A 21000-nucleotide genomic window follows, 5' to 3' on the forward strand; every position below is an offset into this window, starting at 1 on the left:
CCTCCAAATTATGTTGGTGTTTCCGATTCTCTTGCCTCCTTGAGGATGTGCCAATGATCAATACCTTTGAGTGAGCTTTAGCTAGTTTGCTAAGCAATATGAGGTTAAATGATGCATCTTGTTTGCTAGAGGCCCTTGGCAACTTAGGAAATCATGGTTCTGTGGAAAACAATGGATATCTGGTGGTCGCTAATGAGTTTAACAGATTTCTAGAGGCATTCCTTTCAGCTATTCCTTTCTTACATGTCCAGGTCAGACCTTCCAGATCATCGTACATCTGGCTTTTTATGTGAGTTCCCTTAAACTTGTTTCATATGGCTACCCAACCTCCTGTCAGTGAGGAACTGGAGTGATGGAGTCATACAGCAGAAAAAAACAGCCCCAAGACCCATTATGTGGACGGCACGGTAGTACAGAGGATAGCACAACACATTACAATGCCAGCTGTATGATTAGGGTTCAGTTCCTGCCCAGTTTGTATGTTCTTCCCATGATTGCTTAGGTTTTTTCTGGGCACTCTGGTTTTCTCCCATATTCCAAAATGTATGCTTAGGCGTGGTGAGTTGGGGGCATGCTATGTTGGCACCGGAAGCGCAGTGACATTTGCGGGCTGCCCAACAGGATCCTTGCTGATCAGATTTCATGCAAATGGCGCATTCACTGTGCATGTTACAAATTAGGATACTTTTTTCTTCCTTGTGTTCATGCCAACCATCTGGAACCTATCCAGATTAATCCCATTTGCCAAACATTGTCCATATCTTTCTAAGCTTTAACAATTCAGATGCTCATCTAGATACTGCTACTTAAAGGTTCATCTTCTGAAGTAGTAGAGGGAAGCTTGAGCTACATGCAAAAACATTGCTGCAGATCTTAGTTCTGAGATTACAGACTATAATTGAGTTGTGCCTGGTTTATTGCAGTCTCTTGAGTGTGTATCTTGTCAGCTTTCTGTCAAAGAGTTTCAAGGCTGGCAGAATTGGGAATAACAGAGCAGAACTGAAGGAACCGAGATCTCAGACAATTGTCAGGATGGATTAGAATAAGTAGAATTTTACTTTTTACATCCATCACACATCAGTCTCCGTCGCTATTTACAAACAAAAAATGTGGGAGGATATTGCCCAAACACTAAGATTGTATACTTGATTGTTTTGTATACATGTATGCACAGTCAGATACACATTCGGATCAGTGCACAGTCAGATACGCAGTCGGACCAGTGCACAGTCAGATACGCAGTCGGACCAGTGCACAGTCAGATACGCAGTCGGACCATTGCACAGTCAGACACGCAGTCGGACCAGTGCACAGTCAGACACGCAGTCGGATCAGTGCACAGTCAGACACGCAGTCGGACCATTGCACAGTCAGACACGCAGTCGGACCGGTGCACAGTCAGACACGCAGTCGGACCGGTGCACAGTCAGACACGCAGTCGGACCGGTGCACAGTCAGACACGCAGTCGGACCGGTGCACAGTCAGACACGCAGTCGGACCGGTGCACAGTCAGATACGCAGTCGGACCGGTGCACAGTCAGATACGCAGTCGGACCGGTGCACAGTCAGATACGCAGTCGGACCGGTGCACAGTCAGATAGGTAGTCGGACCGGTGCACAGTCAGATACGCAGTCGGACCGGTGCACAGTCAGATATGCAGTCGGACCGGTGCACAGTCAGATACGCAGTCGGACCGGTGCACAGTCAGATACGCAGTCGGATCGGTGCACAGTCAGATACGCAGTCGGATCAGTGCACAGACAGATATGCTATCTGATCAATGTATATTGATAAATCTGATGGCCTGGTGAAGGAAGCTGTCCTGGAGCTTGTTGGTCCCAGCCTTAATGCTGTGGTACTGTTTGCCAGATGGAAGCAGCTGAAACAGTTTGTCAGAAAGATGGGAAAAGGAATAAACGTGAAATTCTGCAGAGACTGGGATTCCACAATGCTGGAGGAATTTAGCAGGACGGGCAGCATTCATGGAGAGGAATGAATAGTCAATGTTTTGGGCTAAGACCCATGTCCTGATGGATAGTCACAGCCTGAAATGTCAACTGGGAAAAGGAAAGTTATGGAGGAGCTAAATGATGATTTTTAAATGAATACTCTCCATTTAAACTGCAATTTCAGCAAACCACTAGATAGGATAAAATGAGTGTGTTGATACTGTAAATGGAGCTACACTGGGGTAATGGAGCATTACCCTGCTAGATTCATAGATTAAAAACAATCTCTGCTTGCAAAATTCACATCTTCCAATATGGTGGCAATCATTAGCAGTTGGGCTGATTTAGCTAATGGCGTCAGGTTATAAGAGTCGATGAAGGTTAAGCCGTTCAGATCAGTTTGAGCTTTTTCGAATGATCATTCAAACTTCAGTTTGATGATCTTTCATTTCATGGCTATTTATTTAAATCTACCTGATCATATTTCATTTCTTGAATCATTCATTAATGTGTATATTGTAGTTCAGATTGGTGATGGCTTTCATAAACACCATAAAAAAATCATTGTGTAAAAATAAGTGCAACAGCAATTTCAAGTCAATCCTTTTCACTACATAAAGTGAATTGATAACTCCTAAGGACATGCTGCTTTATTCTTGCTATGTCCACTCAAAGTTCAAAAATCCAAAGTAAATTTTTTATCACTATATATCTATATATATATATATATATATATATAGATATATATAGATAGATATATATATGTGTGTGTCACCATATATAAACTTGAGGATCATTTTCTTGCAGAATTCACAGTAAATATAAGAAACACAGTCGAACGTAATAGAAAGACCATCCCCAAAAGGACAGACAAGCAATCAATATGCAAAAGACAATGAACTGTGCAAATACAAAATAATTATAAGGAATAAATAAGCAATAAATATCAAGAACATGGGATGGAGTCCTTCCAAGTGAGCTCAAACATTGTGGGTACAGTTCAGTGATGGGGCAAGTGAAGTCAAGTGAAGTTATCCCCTCTTGTTCAAGAGCCTGGTGGTACTTTTTGTAGGATTTTCATTCAAGGGCATTGGTGTTCCCATACCAGGCCGAGATGCAACCAGTCAAAATACTACACATCTATCAAAATTAGTTGAAGTTTTAGATGACATGCTGCATCTTCGTAAACTTCTAAGAAAGTGGAGATGTTGCTGTGCTTTCTTCATAATGGCATTTATGTGCTGGACTCAGAAATGATAACACCAAGGAATTTAAAGTGGCTCACCCTCTCCTCCTCTGATTCCCCCGACGAACACTATATCATTGACTTCCTGTTTCCTCGTCCTGAAGCCAACAATCATCTCCTTGGTCTTGCTGACATTGAGTTGTTGTTGCACCATTTTGCCAGATTTTCAGTCACCCTCCTATATGCTGTTTAATCACCACCTTTGATTCGGCTGAAGTGCGAATGGTGTTGTCAGCAAATCTGAATATAGCACTGGATGGAGCTGTGCTTCGTCTCACTGTCGCAAGTTTAAAGAGAGTAGACCAGAAGTTAAGCACAAAGCCTTGTGGTGCACCTGTATTGATGGTGATTGTGGAGCTGTTGCCAGTCCAAAATGACTGGGGTCTGCAACTGAGGAAATCGAGGATCTTCAAAGCCAAGGTTTTGAAGATTGGTGATTAGTTTTGAGAGGATGATAGTATTGAATGTCAAACTGCAGCCAATGAAGAGCATCTTGATGTGTGCATCTTCACTGCCAGATATTCCAGAATTGAGCGAAGAGCCAATGAAATGGCATCTGCTGTTGACCTGTTGTGCCAGTAGGTAAATTGGAGTGGATCCAAGACGCTCCTCATGTGGAGTTGATGTTTCATCACCAACCTCTCAAAGCACTTCATCACCCCAGTTATTTAATTACTCATCAGTTAAAGTCAAAGTCTAGCATACACTGGACTTTCTGAAGCAATTGTGCAACATGGTTGCCAAAGTAAAGTCAAAGCCAAAGTATGTTTATTAATGAAATATGTATACGTTACCACAATCTACACTGACATTCATTTTCTTGTAGGCAATAAATAGGATAATGAGAAATATAATAGAATTTATGGATAAATATGCACACAAAGACTGAGAAACAACCATTGTGCAAAAGAAAACCAATTATGCAAATAAATAAAAGTTAAAAGTACTAAGAACATGAGTTGTAGAGTCCTTGAAAGGGACTCTGTAGGTTGTAAATCGATTCAGAGTTGGGGTGAGTGAAGTTATTCATGCTGGTTCAGGAGCCTCTTGGTTGTAGAGTAATAACTGTCCCTGAACCTGGTAGTGTGGGACCTAAGGCTTCTGTACTTCCTACCTGGTATTAGAAAGAGAGCATGGCCTGGATGGTGGGGAGGGTTTTGCGTGTGATGGACTGGCTGCATCCACCACTTTCTGTCATTGTTAACCATTCCTAGACATTGATGTTTCCATACTAGGCCATGATGTAATCAGTTAGGAAACTCCACAGTTCATCTACAAATATTTCTCAAAGTATTTGAGAAATCTGGGCAAACTTCTGAGAAATTAGATGCATTTTTGTGATAGCAGTATGTGCTGGTCCCAGGACGGATCCTCTATGTCAAGGAATTTAAAGCTACTGACCCTCTCCACCTCTGATCCCCTAATGAGGTCTGGCTCATAGATCTTTAGCTGCTTCGCCCTGTAGTCAATGACGTGTGTATGTTTTGACTCCACTGGCGTCTCACCCTAATCAGCACTTAGAGCCATAGAAATTTAAAGCCTGGGGAAGGTTATTCAATGCATCAGACCATGCTTACCAAAAATCGGGGTTTTCCGGTTACCGGTAATTCTCTTGCTGAAGGCCCGCTGGTTGCAGCTTTTTAGATACAGATCCTCCCCCGGTTGCAAGTACCTGACTTGTTTCCATACAAATTTGTACATAGACTCAGCGGCCATTTTATTATGTACAGTGGAACCCGGCATGGTCTTTTGCTGCTGTAGTTTATCCACATCAGGGATGCTTTTCTGCACACTACTGTGTTAATGCATGGTTATCTGAGTTACTGTTGCCTTCCTATCAGCTTGAACCATTCTCCTCTGACCTCTGTTATTAACAAGATGTTTTCACTCACAGGATTTAAAAAAAAAAATTCCACACCATTTTCTGTAAACTCTAGAGACTGTTGTGCGTGAAAATCCCAGGAGATCAGCAGTTTCTGAGATACTCAAACCACCCCATCTGGCACCAACAATTATTCCACTGTCAAAGTCACTTTAATCACGTTTCTTCCCTTATTCTGATGTTTGAACAGCAAATGAACCTCGTTTGACTGTTTCTATGCTTTTATGCATTGAAATCCTGCCACATGATTGGCTGATTAGATATTTGCCTTCATGAGCAGGTATACATAATAAAGTGACCACTAAGTGTACAAATGAGTATGGTGTAATGATTTGCTGGCTGCTGTATGGCTGCACTTATCTTGTGTCGTGTGGGAACTCGATTCCTGGCAGAATCACTGTATCCCACAGAGAAATCTGAATGGTTGGGTTAAACACCCTGGTTAACTACAAAATTGCCCTTGATTGGACTATGTTTGTATTTAAATATATTGCCAACGGGTCTCATTTCCAACTTACAAACTGTTTGGGTTACAAATAGTTCTCAGGAAAGGAACTCTGCTCAAATCTGGGGAGGATCTTTACCTCATCCAGTACTTTTTAAATGTAGTGAGAGTTTCTGCCTCCAGCACCCTTTCAAAGAGTGAGCTCCAGGTCTACACTACAATATGGGTGAGGAGAAATCTTTACTCTCTCTTCAATCCTTCTGCCAGACACCTTAATTCAATGTCCTTTCATTGACCTCTCCTCTAAGAGCTGTAGACTCTTCCTGTTTACCATGTCTCGCCCTTTTATAATTTTATTCACTTCAGATGAGACTATACACTCCTATTTCTTGTTCCTTTGTGTACCTAATTATGTTTCCTATTAAGCATGTCTGCCCTAAGCAAGTAAATTGAATGTGTTTCTTCACATGGTGCAGGAACACTATCAGTTTGCTCTGTTTACATTAGTTCCGTTATCCCTGCTAGGCCATGTACAGACAAAGGTTCAATAACAATCTGATCGCAAAACCTCAAAAAAATCTAATATAGTTATTGTAGCTTCATTGCGATATACGTAAACAAAAAGTGCATGATGTGTAAAAGATGATACAGCAAAAAGTCCTGTATAAAATCTTCGGTTAGTTACAGGATAACCACATTCGATTTTGGTTATTGGAAGAGAGTTGCTGAGGAATTAATTGGAGTGATTAATGGACTCTTTTATCTGATGTTGGCTAATTATTTCAAGGTTATTTGGTTGAATTCCACAATTAGACATTTAAAGAAGGTGAAGGTTTATGAACTGATGGTAAATTAGGTGAATTGAAAATTGTTTTGACATTATAAATAGCAGGGCACAGTGAATAATGAGATTGGGATCAGATATTTTGTGAGTTTCCTGTTGTATAGAGTAATTATAAATTATGCATATGATTAATTATAAATTTGCTGAGAACCATCTCTGTGACCTGTTAGTCATATAAAGATCTGCTCATTTCTCTAGATCCTTAGAGTGCCTGGTCTTTGTTGTGACAGGTGGATTTTATCAGGGATAAACTCAAGTAATCCATATTCCATTAACAAAGGTGGAAAATTAAATGGAATTTAGAAATGGCTGAGACTGCTTTTCATATGGCTGAGTTGTTAGCAAAATGCACCTTGAGGGCATTTGGTTCCCTGTTGTATGAACTATTGGTTACGTACACTTAACATATCGTCTGCAGTGTGGCTCATTCAACATTCAAAAGAAAAGTATTCATATCAGGTGTGATGAAGTGACAAGGCTAATAGAGTTACGTATTTAGAAAAATGATCCCCTGAACTGAATGTTTTCTTTGATAGAGCAAAGCTTAAAAGACCTGGAAGCTTATAACTTTTAAAAGAGGTGTAGTTGATTTGTGTATTATTATGAAGTATGTTCTTGAACCTTGGAGAGCTTGAGCGAATACTGTGTGCGATACATATTCTTCAAGCTCCATGTATTGATGACTGTTCCTTTTGCACCTTTCAGCTAAACAAAAATCATGTTAGTTAAGTTGAAAAAGTAAATATAACCATTGTCTATTTAGGACTTGAGCTTTAGAATCAGAATTAGATTTAGTGCCACTGAAATTTTTTTTGTGGCAGTAGTAGATTGTACATTTAAAACTAAAGAACTAAGTAGTGTTAAAGAGGAATTGCGAGGTAGTGTTCAGATGCAGAGGGGAAGAAGCTGTTCTTAAAACACTGAGCGTGCGACCCTGGTGGTGATAATGAGAGGCGGGCACATCCTGGGTGGTGATGAAGAGAGACGGGCACGTCCTGGGTGGTGATGATGAGAGGCGGGCACGTCCTGGGTGGTGGTGATGAGAGGTGGGCACGTCCTGGGTGGTGGTGATGAGAGGCGGGCACGTCCTGGGTGGTGGTGATGAGAGGCGGGCACGTCCTGGGTGGTGATGATGAGAGGCGGGCACGTCCTGGGTGGTGATGATGAGAGGCGGGCACGTCCTGGGTGGTGATGATGAGAGGCGGGCACATCCTGGGTGGTGATGATGAGAGCCGGGCACGTCCTGGGTGGTGATGATGAGAGGCGGGCACGTCCTGGGTGGTGAGGGTTCTTCACTGTGGATGTTGCTTTCTTGAGGCACCACCTTTGGAAAATGTCTTCGATGGTGGAAGGCTCGTGTCCATGATGGAGCTGGCTGAGCCTACAGCCACCTGCAGCCTCTTGTGATTCTGTGCATTGGTGCATGGTAGCTGTAGGGCGACTATGAGATTTCATGTCAGGTGAACTCTGCAAACATTAGGTTCACAGATACTTCCAGCTGCATCACACTTTAGAGAGCTTCCTTGCTCGTTAATTCTGACATAATTCTCCACTTTAACATAAAAGCTATTTCTTGATAATTGCACCCCCTTCTAAATTAAAGCTCACCTATTCCCAGGGCTAGTATCTCTCTGATTTGTAGACCCTTGGAGAGCAGATGTTACTCAGACTCCAACACAGTTGTGCAGTGGTTAGCGTAAAGCTATTACAGTGCCATAGTCAGGGATCAATTCCCGCTGCTGCTTGTAAGGAGTTTGTATGTTCTCCCCAAAACCATGAGTTTCCTCGGACATTGCAAAGATGTACGGTTAGGATTAGTGAGTTGTGGACATGCTACTTTGGCACCGGAAGTGTGGTGATATTTACAGGCTGCCCAGCACAATCCTCACTGATTTGATTTCATGCAAATGATATATTTCACTGTATGTTTGATGTACATGTGACAAATAAGGGCAGATAAGAAAGGGAAGGTTGAAGAGCAGAGTGTTTTCTGATTGGCAACGTGAATAGCAGCCTTTTATGGTGAAGATGCTGTATTACATTCAGTTTTAATTTGGTTAGTGGAGCTGTTTAATGAACCATAAATTTTCATTTTCCTTTGAGCATAATACTCAGTTTTGTTCTTGACTCATGAAAGTTGCGTTTTCTAGATGAAGAAAGCAGGATTGTCACTGACGTCGAGTAAAGGGCTTGCTTTAGTTTTTATTTGAAGCTGCCATCTTCCAAGCTGCAGCTGGAGGATCTTGGCAAAGAGTCGGCCGACGAGCTCCAGCAATGGGGATTCATCTGCCATAAAACAAAATGCAGTTTGAGTGCCACTTGCAGATAGGAGCTCGATAGAACCCCAACCACCTTGAAAAGGAAGAAAAGAGACATTAAAGAAAGGAATTTAAGCTGTTTCCTCAGATGAGCTCGAAGAGGCAACCACTTGGCACCATCTTAACTCCGTTCATATTCCTTGGAGGGGAATGAATAGATAATCTTTTGGGTCACCCATTAAATGATAGCAAGGATGGAAGGGCTTGTATTTGAAGGGAGGAGAAAGCCTTTATGTACTAATGTGCTAAGTACAGGAATAAAATTAATGTAAATGTTAATGGAATAGTTAGATCATCACTTGATGCTTTTGGGAGAAGTATCAGAACGCAAGGCACCAGGCGCTTCATACTGATGTATTTGAAGAGTCCAGTTTTGTGGTATAAATTTAATAATTGCATGCTCCCTGCAATGTTTAATTTTATTTCCTTGTTCCATGTGGTTTTCATTTCTGTCAGGAAGTTACTAAAACAATATTGTATCATTGTAATTGCAATATTAAAACTATTGTAAGACAGGAGTAAATCAAAATGTAATATCAGTGTATGAGTCAGGGAGCGTGACGGGCAGTGGAGAAACAGCCCGGGGAGAGGGAGCAACTGGTGACTGGATAGGTCGTGTGAGGGAGGAGGAAAAGTGATGGAGATGGAGGAGCAGTGGGCATAGAGGTAGGAAAGTGAGGGAGAGGAGTGACAGGAGGAGAGGGGATTGGGAGAGTGAGGAATGTCGGAAGGAGCAAGGAAAGGCTGAGGCAGGGATGACAGGTGTCAAAGTGAGATTGAGAGTATTATGGGGAAGGTCAGTGTGGCAGAGGAGGCTAGGAGGAGTGTGACTAGCCTATGTAAGTGTAGTTTGTAGGGAAGTAAATGGTTTTGTGTATGTGTGTGTTTGAATCCATCCTGCAGAACCTGGTCTCTGATTGTCTCTGTTCACTGGTCCTTGCTCCGTTCATTGCTCCTACAGAGAAGAAGTCACCACCCTGACACGGTTAATGTCGCAACAACCTCTCCGTCAATGTTGCAAAAACAAAGGAGCTGGTTGTGGACTACAGGAGGGATGGAGACAGGCTAGCTCCTATTGAAATCAAGGAATCTGGGGTTGAGAGGGTGAACAGCTTTAAGTTCCTCAGCATACACGTCACCGAGGACCTCATATGGTCTGTACATACCGGCTGTGGGGTGAAAAAGGCACAACAGCAGATCTTCCACCTCAGACGGTTGAAGAAGTTTGGCATGAGTCCCCAGATCCTAAAGGCTTTCTACAGGGGCACAATTGAGAGTATTCTGACTGGCTGTATCATTGCCTGGTATGGGAACTGTACTTCCCTCAATCGCAGGACTCTGCAGAGAGTGGTGCGGACAGCCCAGCACATCTGTAGTTGTGAACTTCCCATGATTCAGGCCATTTACAGCGACAGGTGCGTAAAAAAGACCTGAAAGATCATTGGGGATCTGAGTCACCCCAACCACAAACTGTTCCAGCTGCTACCATTTGGGAAATGGTTCTGCAGCATAAAAGACAGGACCATCAGACTCTGGGACATCTTCTTCCACCAGGCCATCAAACTGATTAATTCACGCTGATACAATTATATTTCTATACTATATTGACTGTCCTGTTGTACATACTACTTATTACAAATCACTATAAATTGCACGTTTAGACAGAGACGTAATGTAAAGATTTTTATTCCTCCTGTATATGAAGGATGTAAGAAATAATGTCAATTCAATTGGGACAAGACCGCACTGTGCCCAGCATATATGGTAGTTGATGTACAATGGCCACCCAGCATTAAAAGATTTCACACAAGGGTATCTTTGACTCTCTGCTTTATTGGAAGCAACCCATCCTGGACACAGAATGAGTTGAGTATTGGGTGCAAAATGCTGGAGGAACTCAGTAAGTCAGGCAGCATCTCCAGAAGGGAATAAACTTTCAACGTTATTCAAACTAGCATTTTGTGTGTGTTGCTCAGGATTATCAGAATCTCTTGTGTTGGTGAAACTTTGGCAAATTTTTCTTCTTATAAGCAGTTGTGCAGAATGTGGGTGGACTTGACAATAGCCACACCCTGCAAAATGATAAGTTACTATAAAACATAGGAGCAGAATCTTTGACGCCCTTACTAATTAAATACCAGTCAACTTCTGTTTTAAATATACCCAATGACTGTTATATAGAATATAATATTGTATGCCCAAGCCATCAGGCTGATCAGCACCCCCACCTATTAACCCACCCACCACTACATACACATCAGCTGGTGTCGTTGTATATACATATGTATGTAATAGTTACTTGCGAATTGTGTTTTGTAGGATTGCTTTTATATTTATATTTATTGTGTTCTTTTAATTGGGATTTTTATGGTTATTGTGTTTTTTATGCTGCATTGGATCCAGAGTAACAATCATTTCATTCTCCTTTACACTCACGCACAATAATCTTGAATCTTGACTTGGCCTCTTCAGCCATCTGTGGCAATGAATTCCATGGAATCGCCACCCTCTGGCTAAATAAATTCCTTTAAAGGAATTATCGTAATTTGCAATACTTATTTAATTCTGAACATTTCTTTCTTCTGTTCTTATACGTTTAAAATGGGACTGGGTAATCTGGAAATGGCTCACTGACCCTTCATCTAAGTGTACTGTAATGCTCTTTACTGTCTGTACAAACCACAGGTATTTCAAAAGGAAGAGATTGAGCCACTTCAGGCAATGCTCCAGGAGGTTAATTGGCTTGGCCAAGGGTTGATCCAGAGTGCGGCCAAAAATACCAATATCCAGAAGTTGGAACATGATATTGAAGAAGCAAATGTGCGGTGGAATACTCTCACCAAAAAGGTCTGTTCTCTTTCTTTTGCCATCCAGTCTCCTCATGGTGAGACGGTTACTGCTGAATGCTTCCACCTGCTGCCCGTACTCGGGTTAATTTGGTTTGGTTGATATGTTTACCAGGTTGCAGAGCGAGCGGCCAAGCTGCAGGAAGCTCTGTTGCATTGCGGCAGGTTCCAGGACGCACTCGAATCTTTGCTCAGCTGGCTAGTGGATACGGAGGAACTTGTAGCCAACCAAAAGCCACCTTCCGCTGAGTTTAAAGTAGTAAAGGCTCAGATTCAAGAACAAAAGGTAATTCAGCAGGGTGAAACGAATTGTGAACAAGTATGGGGACACAGCTGGAGATTGGCGCTTTTAACAAAGCTTTTTTCTTTATTGTGGAATTACTTTTAATTCACTCACTGAGAGTTTGCCCAATGCTGTGAGATACTACAATTCTTAAAACTCGTTTAAACAGACTGTAGCTTTAAAACAGGGAAACACAATGTACGAGTGTCACTATGCAGACGTCACACCCTTGCAGGCTGTGATGCGATGCCTGCAGGAGATGTCAGTTGTCCAGAGTGTAATGGGAACGGCCCCAGTTTGAAGCTTGTGCTAGAGGTGGGTGTGGGAGCACAGTGGAGGTGGAGATGGTTTGGTGGGGGTAAGGTTTGAATGTTATCCCGTAGCTGAGAGGGATAAGTGGGAGCACATTCTTGGAGAGTCTTCATTCACAGCAGCAATCCATACATGGAGATTCCACCTAGAAATTATTTGTTAAAGTCATATTTGTATTGTCTAGTTCTGTGTGTATGTTTGAGAGAGAGAGAGATTAGATAGGGCTTATTTATCACATAAACATCAAAATTTACAATGAAATGTCTTTCACATCAACGACTAACCTGGTCCGAGGATGTGCTGGGGGCAGCTGGCACCAACACACCAACCCTAACCCATGTATCTTGGGAATCTGGGAGGAAACCAGAGGTTGCAGGGAGAATGTACAAAGTCCTTACAGAGAGCAGTGGAATTAAACCTGGCTCATTGGTGCATAAACCATTATGCTAACTGCTACACTAAATGCCCCAAGATACAAATGCTTTTGAGTATGTGCATAAATGTCTTCATGTAGGTGTTTGAATGTGTGTGAATAAGGATTCACACATTACAAAAACCTGCTTCAGGTAAATTAATGTATTTAAGTGAAAATTAGATGAATATGTTTGTGAGTAAGGAATAGAAGGTTAGTAAGAGGTTTATGTGCATCATAAATGATAAATGACATAACTGCATTCCTTGTACTAGTAACTCAATTAGATTTATTGCGTTGCCGTCTTAATTTGCAATGTGGTTCATTTGAAAGTAATGTCATACTCTAGGTAAAGTATTGAGTGATTTTCGAAGGTAATTGAGAACTGGTAGTTATTAGCAAAACTTGCAGTTAATGATTGAAGTTGAATGGCTTTTAACCTCACTACTAATCTGTGATTGGTATTGACAGAAGGTGAGAGGGGTTAAAGAGCAGTGGAAGAAGGTGAGGTGGGGCATGAAGTGGAAAGGCAGGCTACATCAGAGGAAGAACGTGGAGGGGCTGCAGTGTTTAGAAGGTGAAGAGAATGGAAAGCAGGAAAAAGGGCAATTTACACTGCTCAGGGTACACATAGGGTAGTTTACAAGCAGCAGGTTAGGAGCATATGGCATGGAGTGGAGTAAAAAGCCGACGTTTGGGGTCGAGAACATTCATCAGGACTGGCTGTGCTTTTCTGGTATCTGCAGAGTCTTTTGTGTTTCAGTTGGGCAAGAGGTCACTTTGGCTGTCGTGATAGAATTGTTTCTTTCAGCCTGTCTCTCTGCTGTGCAGTTCACAGTGACTGACATTTGTTTCCAACTTTACCTTGTTCCCTGGCCAAGTATACTGAATGCAGGAAACGTGCGCGCGCGTGCGCGCGCGCGCACACACACACACACACACACACACACACACACACACACACACACACACACACACACACACACACACACTTATGAATAAGAACTTTGTACTTGAGGTTGAGTGTGAAGAAATGTGTTGGGTGAGAGTTATCTGCCCTGCCCAGTAATTGACTGGTGGCTGTACATGACCTCCCACTGGAGTGGCCTCTGTCATTTGTACAGCATTCACAGTTTGGCCATTTGTACAACGTTCACAGTTTGGCCATTTGTACAGCATTCACAGTTTGGCCATTTGTGCAACGTTCACAGTTTGGCCATTTGTACAGCATTCACAGTTTGGCCATTTGTACAGCATTCACAGTTTGGCCATTTGTACAGCATTCACAGTTTGGCCATTTGTACAACGTTCACAGTTTGGCCATTTGTACAGCATTCACAGTTTGGCCATTTGTGCAACGTTCACAGTTTGGCCATTTGTACAGCATTCACAGTTTGGCCATTTGTACAGCATTCACAGTTTGGCCATTTGTACAGCGTTCACAGTTTGGCCATTCGTACAGCGTTCACAGTTTGGCCATTCGTACAACGTTCACAGTTTGGCCATTCGTACAACGTTCACAGTTTGGCCATTCGTACAGCATTCACAGTTTGGCCATTCGTACAGCATTCACAGTTTGGCCATTCGTACAGCATTCACAGTTTGGCCATTCGTACAGCATTCACAGTTTGGCCATTCGTACAGCATTCACAGTTTGGCCATTCGTACAGCATTCACAGTTTGGCCATTTGTACAGCATTCACAGTTTGGCCATTCGTACAGCATTCACAGTTTGACCATTCGTACAACGTTCACAGTTTGGCCATTTGTACAACATTCACAGTTTGGCCATTCGTACAGCATTCACAGTTTGGCCATTTGTACAGTATTCATAGTTTGCTTGGAACACTGAATAAAAATGACTAGTTTGCATCCCTCTCCCGGTGGAGTTGAAGTCTGGCCATTTTAAAGTGTACACTGACTCAGTAAAGCATCTTTTGATGAAACATTGCAGTTGTACGTGTCAAAGTTTCATCACTCAAATGGCCAAATATATCTGAGTCAGCTACCAAGACCTTTGAAATCCCAGGGTTGAGCCTAGTGTGAGTTGAGTTCATTAATCTAGTTCAGGGTGAAAATTTGGGGAACTGTAGCTTCAGTTTCCCTGGGTCTGGGAAGATTAAAACTTGTCGATCGATCACCTTCTGGTCCCATCTCATCCTTGCCTCTTTTCTCTCTACTTCCTTCCTATTTCATTTTATTTATTTAGAGATACAGCATGTAACAGGCCCTTCCAGACCAACGTACTGCGCTGCCAGCAGCCCACCAATTTAACCCTAGCCTAATCACAGGACAATATTTAATGGGTTACTAACTGGTGTGACTTTTTCAGAATATGGGAGGAAACCGGAGCACGGGATGAAATCCAAGCGTTCATGGGGAGGAACGAACAAACCCGTCACACTAACCGCTATGCTACCAGAGCGTCCCCCTTGTACACCCTTGGTCCTGATGCAGGGTCTCAACCTGAACCATCCATTTCCTCCCTTTAGAGATGCTGCTCGACCTACTTAGCACTTTATTGTTACTCTTGCGTTCCCCAGGACAAAACTTCGTTAGCAGTTGCTCTGTGTCTTTCAGTACAACTGGGAAATCCCACAGGAAATTTCATATCACTCACTAAAATGGTGGATGATCTGTTAACTCTAATCTGTTCATATTGATCGCCACAGATACAGATGTCTTCATCTTGTTTCCTTATGCCGGGCATTTCCCCATTAAACATAGTGTTTTAGAATTGCAAGTGCTGAGTTGTTTCTATCAGTAACCAGTTGTCATGAGGGAGTGTATTGTGCCTGACTGATTACCCTGTCAATAACAGCAGGATTTTCTGGCGGCCACCCATTGTTGTTCTACTTCCCATTCCCATTCCAATATGTCAGTCCATGGCCTCTTCTACAACTACGATGAACCACTCTCAGATTGGAGGAGCAACACCTCATATTCTGGGTAGCCTCCAACCTGACGCCAGGAACATTGATTCTCTGATTTATGGTAATTTCTCCCCCATCCCTCTCCTCTTTTTTTATTCCCCCTCTGGTGCTCTTCCTTCTCTTTCTCGCATGATCCACTTTCCTCTCCTATTAGATTCCTCCTTTTTCAACGCTTTACCTCATCCACATATCATCTCCCAGCTTCTTGCATCATCCCCCCCCCACCCAGCCACCTTCACCTCACCTGATTTTATCCATCACCTTCCAGCTAGTACTCCTTCCCCACCCCTCACCTTCTTATTTTCTGTCCAGATGACGAGTCTCGGCTCAAATTGTCGCTGCCTGACCAGTTGAGTTCTTCCAGCGTTTGTGATTTCCAGCATCTGCATAACCTGTCTATGATTACCCGATGATATGATTATGTGGGAAGTTACGTCATAAATTCACTGCATGATACATCGTTAGAATGAGTAATTTTGATTACATTTAGTTAACAATATTTATGGTTAAAAAATATGTTTAGTAGGCATATGTAAATCACAGTAACACCAGAGGAAAGGGCCATTCAGTCCTTCTTACCAATGCTGACTCTCTGGAAGAAGTAGTATTTTTGTGTCACTTGCTACATTCCTTTTCCCCACAGCCCTGTGGTGTTTGTTCTCCTCAACTCTTTATCTGATTTGCTTTAGAAAGTTCCAACTGAGTGGTTCCACCATTCCTTCAGGCTGCGCATTCCTGCACGTCCATTTTGTAAGTGCCAATAAAAACAATGGTGAAAATCAGCCACCAAGATGAAGGTTGCAAAGCTCCAATTACTAACTTTTTAGTAAGTATTGAAACTCTGTTGATCAAGAATCTGATCCTAAACTGTTTGTTCCAATAAGCTTCTCCAACACTTACTGGATGACCGCAAGCCAACAGTAGAGATGATTAAACGGGAAGGGGAGAAGATCGCCGAGTCAGCTGACACCATGGACCACGAAAGGACTTTGAACCAGCTACAAGGTCTGGGTCGTAGGTGGACTTCCCTTCTGACCAAAGCTGAGAGCAGGTATGGACAAACCTGTAGATCTAGGCATTGTTATATAGGTGGATCCTATCTACTCTTTCAACAATGGACATCGCTCATGGCTGTTCTCTGCTTTAACTACTACAGCACACCTCCGTTCCACACACTATAATATCCATGGGTAGTAACAGAGGTCTTTCCTGGGTATAAATATAAAATTTTATCTGCATCAGTTATTTCAGTGTGAGAGTTCCACATTTCTCTCACTCTTTATGAAGAAATGTCTTCTTCCCTCTTAATAATTTCACTCTGATATTGTGAAAATGTATTTATAAATAATTAAAGAAAAGAGATTAAAGACAAGCTTTATTTGTCACATATACATTGAAACATTCAGTGAACTATGTAGTTTGCATCATATCAAATCAGTAAAGGTTGTGCTGGGCTGCCATGAACCCAATGCAAACACAGCATGCCCACAACTCACTAACCCTAACTGTATGTCTTTGGAATGTGGGAGAAAACTGGAGCCAATGGAGAAAACCCATATTGAATATAGTCAGGTAAATTTATAGAACTACATATTTACTATGGTAGCTCATGCCATCCAGCAGAACCCCTTTGAAGGTTCAATGCTGGTGTTTGTTCCAAAAGCCTCTGAGTATAAACTCCAGGCACCTGAAATATACCCCTTCGTTACAGTATTGAAGGAGAGCTCCATGAATATACAACTAACTCAGTGTGGAGAAACTTGCTCAGTCCTGGTGAAGGGGCTTGGCTCGAAGCATTGACAGTTTGTTTGTGGATGCTGCCCGACCTGCTGAGTTCCTCTAGCGTTTTGTGTGTGTTACTGTGCATTAAGTGACAGGGATTCACCTTTAACAATGTGCTAATAGCAGGAACATTCATCTATTGTTTGAATGGGACATTATTAGAATGTCCCACACCCATTGATTGGTTTGAGTAACCACTCAGTACCAGTTGAATTTAAATTGTGTACAGGTTTTATTTCCTGATGACTCGTTCTCATTTTAGTTAATCCATGATTATGCTGTCCATAATTTCAGAATGTTCCCTAAAAGATCCAAAAAGAACAATCACATTGATCCTGCTATTCCCCCCCTAACTTTTTCAGTTTGACAGGTCCTTCAACTGGTCCCGCTTCTGCACTTGGGATAACTTACAGTGCAGAGCTGACACTTCTTTCCATTGTGGAAAGAAACGGGAGCACCCAGGGGAAGCCCTACATTCCGCAAACTGCACAGTCACCACTCAAGGCCAGGATCGACCCCTGATCCTCAGAGTAACGGGCAGATACTGCACCTCAGGGACACGCTACTGGCTGGGATGCCCTTTGGGTCATCCCGCAACTGTGAAAGATACCTTATCAATGCATGCCCACGTTGCGCACATTTCTTCTCTTGTAACCTACAGACAGCGGCAGCTAGAGGCTATCTTGGTTGTGGCTCAGCAGTTCCACGATACCATGGAACCCTTGATTGAATGGTTGTCAGCTGCGGAGAAGAAGGTTGCAAACTCCGAACCTATTGGAACTCAAACAGCCAGACTACAGGAACAGATGACCCAACACAAGGTAAACATTCAACCAGCTGCAGCATCATACTTTTTTGTTCACTTTTATGTTATGTCATTACATAATTAGTTTTTTTAAAAGTATTTTCTGTTTCCACATTTCATAATCAGTTTATATTTCTTTTTGCGGTTTTTGTTGTGCGTTTATACACCTTATGTAGACTACAGAAGATGATGTCGTCAGTCATGGTAAACAGTTGCACCAAGCTATAAGCATTGGTCAGTCATTAAAGACGATGAGTTCCAGAGATGATAAAGACGTGGTACAGGGAAAGCTGGATTCCGCCCAGACTCGTTACATTGAGGTCCAGGACAGGTGTGGCCGCAAAGCTGCCCTGATCCAGCAGGCTCTCTCCAATGCCTGGATATTTGGGGAGGAGGAAGTTGAGGTTCTGAACTGGTTGGCTGAAGTGAAAGACAAACTTGACAATGTGGCCATTCAAGACTACAATCCTGAGCATCTCCAGAAACAACATTCGGACCACCTGGTATTTCTTTTCTTTATGCCTTATATTTAATTTCTCCATAAACTTTTCGTTTGATATGATTTTCCTTTTGTGCTGCATTTTTTTTTCTGCCTTGCTCATTTCTAAATAATATAATTTCTCCTGGAGCTTTCTGCTTCCTCTGTTGACCAAACCTGTTCTGCAATAACAGAATCTTCACGAAGACATCCTTTTGCGGAAGCAACATGTTGATCAGGTCATCCAGAACGGGCTGGCTCTACTGAAACAGACGACAGGTTAGTACCTGGTAATGATCCTGACTTTGGCTATGCCATACAGGATGAGTACAGGCTGAGGACCTTTTCGAAGTTAAAAGCTTCATTTATTATCAAAGTATGTATGCAGTATGCAACTCTGAGATTCGTCTTCTTCAGCTGGCCACGAAACAAAGAAAGCCAAGGAAGTTGTCCAAAGAAAATCAGTAACCCCTCTACACAAAAAAAATGTTTGGCAAATGACAACACAATCAGCCCCCCATGTTAAAAAAAATTGTGCAAATGGCAAATTGATCATCAATCTCCCACCCCACGTGAAGAAAAAAACTAACAGATCATGACAAATGGCAGCAAGAAAGAAGGGGTAAAACAAAGAATGTTAAGAACTTTGAACTCAGAGACTAATTTGAGCTACAGTCCACTCTTAGGTTGAAGGTTTGACCTAATTTAAGGTCAATCTAACCCTTCCCTCTTACATTGCCCTCCACTTTTCTATCATCTGTGTGCCTTCTGACCCCACCCCCCCCATACTTTCAACTAATCACCTTAAAATTAGCCCTCTTGTGCTGGCAATTTCCACCCTGGAGAAAAGTCTCTGGCTGTCCACTCTATCGAAGTTTCTTGTAGAACTCTATCAAGCCATTGCTTGTCCTCCACTTCAAAGAGAAAAGCCTTGGCACACTCAACCTATCCTATTAAGAAATGCTCTCTAATCCAGTCTGCACCCTGGTAGATCAGTTTTGCACCCTCTCTAAGGTTTCGGCATCCATTCTATAATGAGGCAACCAGAACAGAACACAATATTCCAAGTGTGGTCTAACCAAAGTTTTATGGAGCTATAACATTATGTTGCAGCTCTTGAACTCAGTCCCCTGTCTAATGAAGGCCATGTGGCTTCTTAACCATCTTATGAACTTGTGTGGCAGCTTTGAGAACCCCAAGATACCTTTGTTCCTCCACACTTAAGAATCCTGCCATTAATCCTGTATTCTGCTCTGTGTATGGAACTGTGCACAAGCCTTAAGTTAAAGTCTGTCCCGAGCCTTATAGACTCGTCAGGCCAGTGCTTATGCCGGTTTCCATGGCGTGAAGCAATTGAGAGTACGAGACTCCCCCGGGATAGGATGCCAGTCTACTGTGAGGTTAACCCCCAGCATTTTGCTGGTACCCATTTTCAGCTGGGTGGACTGGAGCAATGTGTGGCACAAGCCTTAGGCACGTATATATAGCTAGGGTGCCTAAGACTTTTGCACAGTGCTGTATTTGTCAACCTGGAGTGGTGAATGAGTTTGTAAATTTGATGTAGATCCCTCTCCCTTCCCCTTTTCCCAACCATGATTCCACTTTTTCTGCCCCCTTCCCACTCTCAGTCGACAATAATTTTTGTGTATAGCACTACACTGCTGCCACAAGAAAAACTAATTTCATGACACGTGTGAGTGATGATAAACTTGATTCTAATATGGATATCTATTTTCGACTGAGAGCAGGAAAGGGGCAGGGAGAGTGGAATCATGGTTGGGAAAAGGAGAAGAGAGAGGAGAGGGAATGGGAAGCACCAGAGAGATACAGTATTCTGTAATGGTCAATAAAACAATAGTTTGGAATCAATTGCTTGGTGTCCTGGGTCTGGGTGTGTTTGCACCCTTTGACCCTGGCACCCTTTCTCTGCCACCTGTCCCACCTCCCTTGGCACTCCACCTTTGCCATTACGAGCATCCTTTTGTCCTGCTAGATTTACAAACTCACTCTCTGCTCCAGGTTGACAAATATAGTACTGTGCAAAAGTCTTAGGCGCCCTAGCTCTATATATATATATATATATATATATGTGTGTGTGTGCCTAAGACTTTTGTACAGTACTGTATCTATGTCTAGCCAGTTGGATAAATAAATAAATACCAGCATGAATTTGTAATGTAGACAGCATAATACAAAGAGGTTTACCATGTCTACAGTGCAGTGACATGAGTAATAGAGGAGGTCGGTGTGGATAACTCGAATGGTTGATCAGATCAGCTGCCTGGGGTAAGAAACTTATAAGATTTTTTTTTGTTTTAATAGCCCTATAGCACTTTCTAGACGGGGGACGGCACTGTATAAAATAGAGCGGCATTGACCAAAAATCTGGTCAAGGATGTGGGCCTTAAGGATAGACTCCAATGAAAGGACTGAAGGAATGGGGATTAGGAAATGGTATTCTAG

General features: G+C 42.4%; 1 protein-coding gene across 6 annotated transcripts in view; it reads left to right on the forward strand.

Annotated features, from left to right (window-relative positions):
• The window catches only part of dst (dystonin), a 579575-nt gene that overhangs the window by 440082 nt on the left and 118493 nt on the right, over positions 1–21000 (forward strand). For 5 of the 6 annotated variants that reach the window (XM_073056532.1, XM_073056533.1, XM_073056534.1 and 2 more), the window contains 6 exons: positions 11372–11533; positions 11648–11818; positions 16357–16523; positions 17916–18075; positions 18236–18562; positions 18732–18816. In XM_073056532.1, the coding sequence (XP_072912633.1) occupies positions 11372–11533; positions 11648–11818; positions 16357–16523; positions 17916–18075; positions 18236–18562; positions 18732–18816 (1072 nt within the window). The remainder of the gene's footprint in view (positions 1–11371; positions 11534–11647; positions 11819–16356; positions 16524–17915; positions 18076–18235; positions 18563–18731; positions 18817–21000) is intronic. The other variant, XM_073056537.1, reaches the window with a different exon arrangement.

Source organism: Hemitrygon akajei, chromosome 9 (assembly GCF_048418815.1).
Source record: "Hemitrygon akajei chromosome 9, sHemAka1.3, whole genome shotgun sequence".
In the NCBI taxonomy this organism is placed as follows: domain Eukaryota; kingdom Metazoa; phylum Chordata; class Chondrichthyes; order Myliobatiformes; family Dasyatidae; genus Hemitrygon; species Hemitrygon akajei.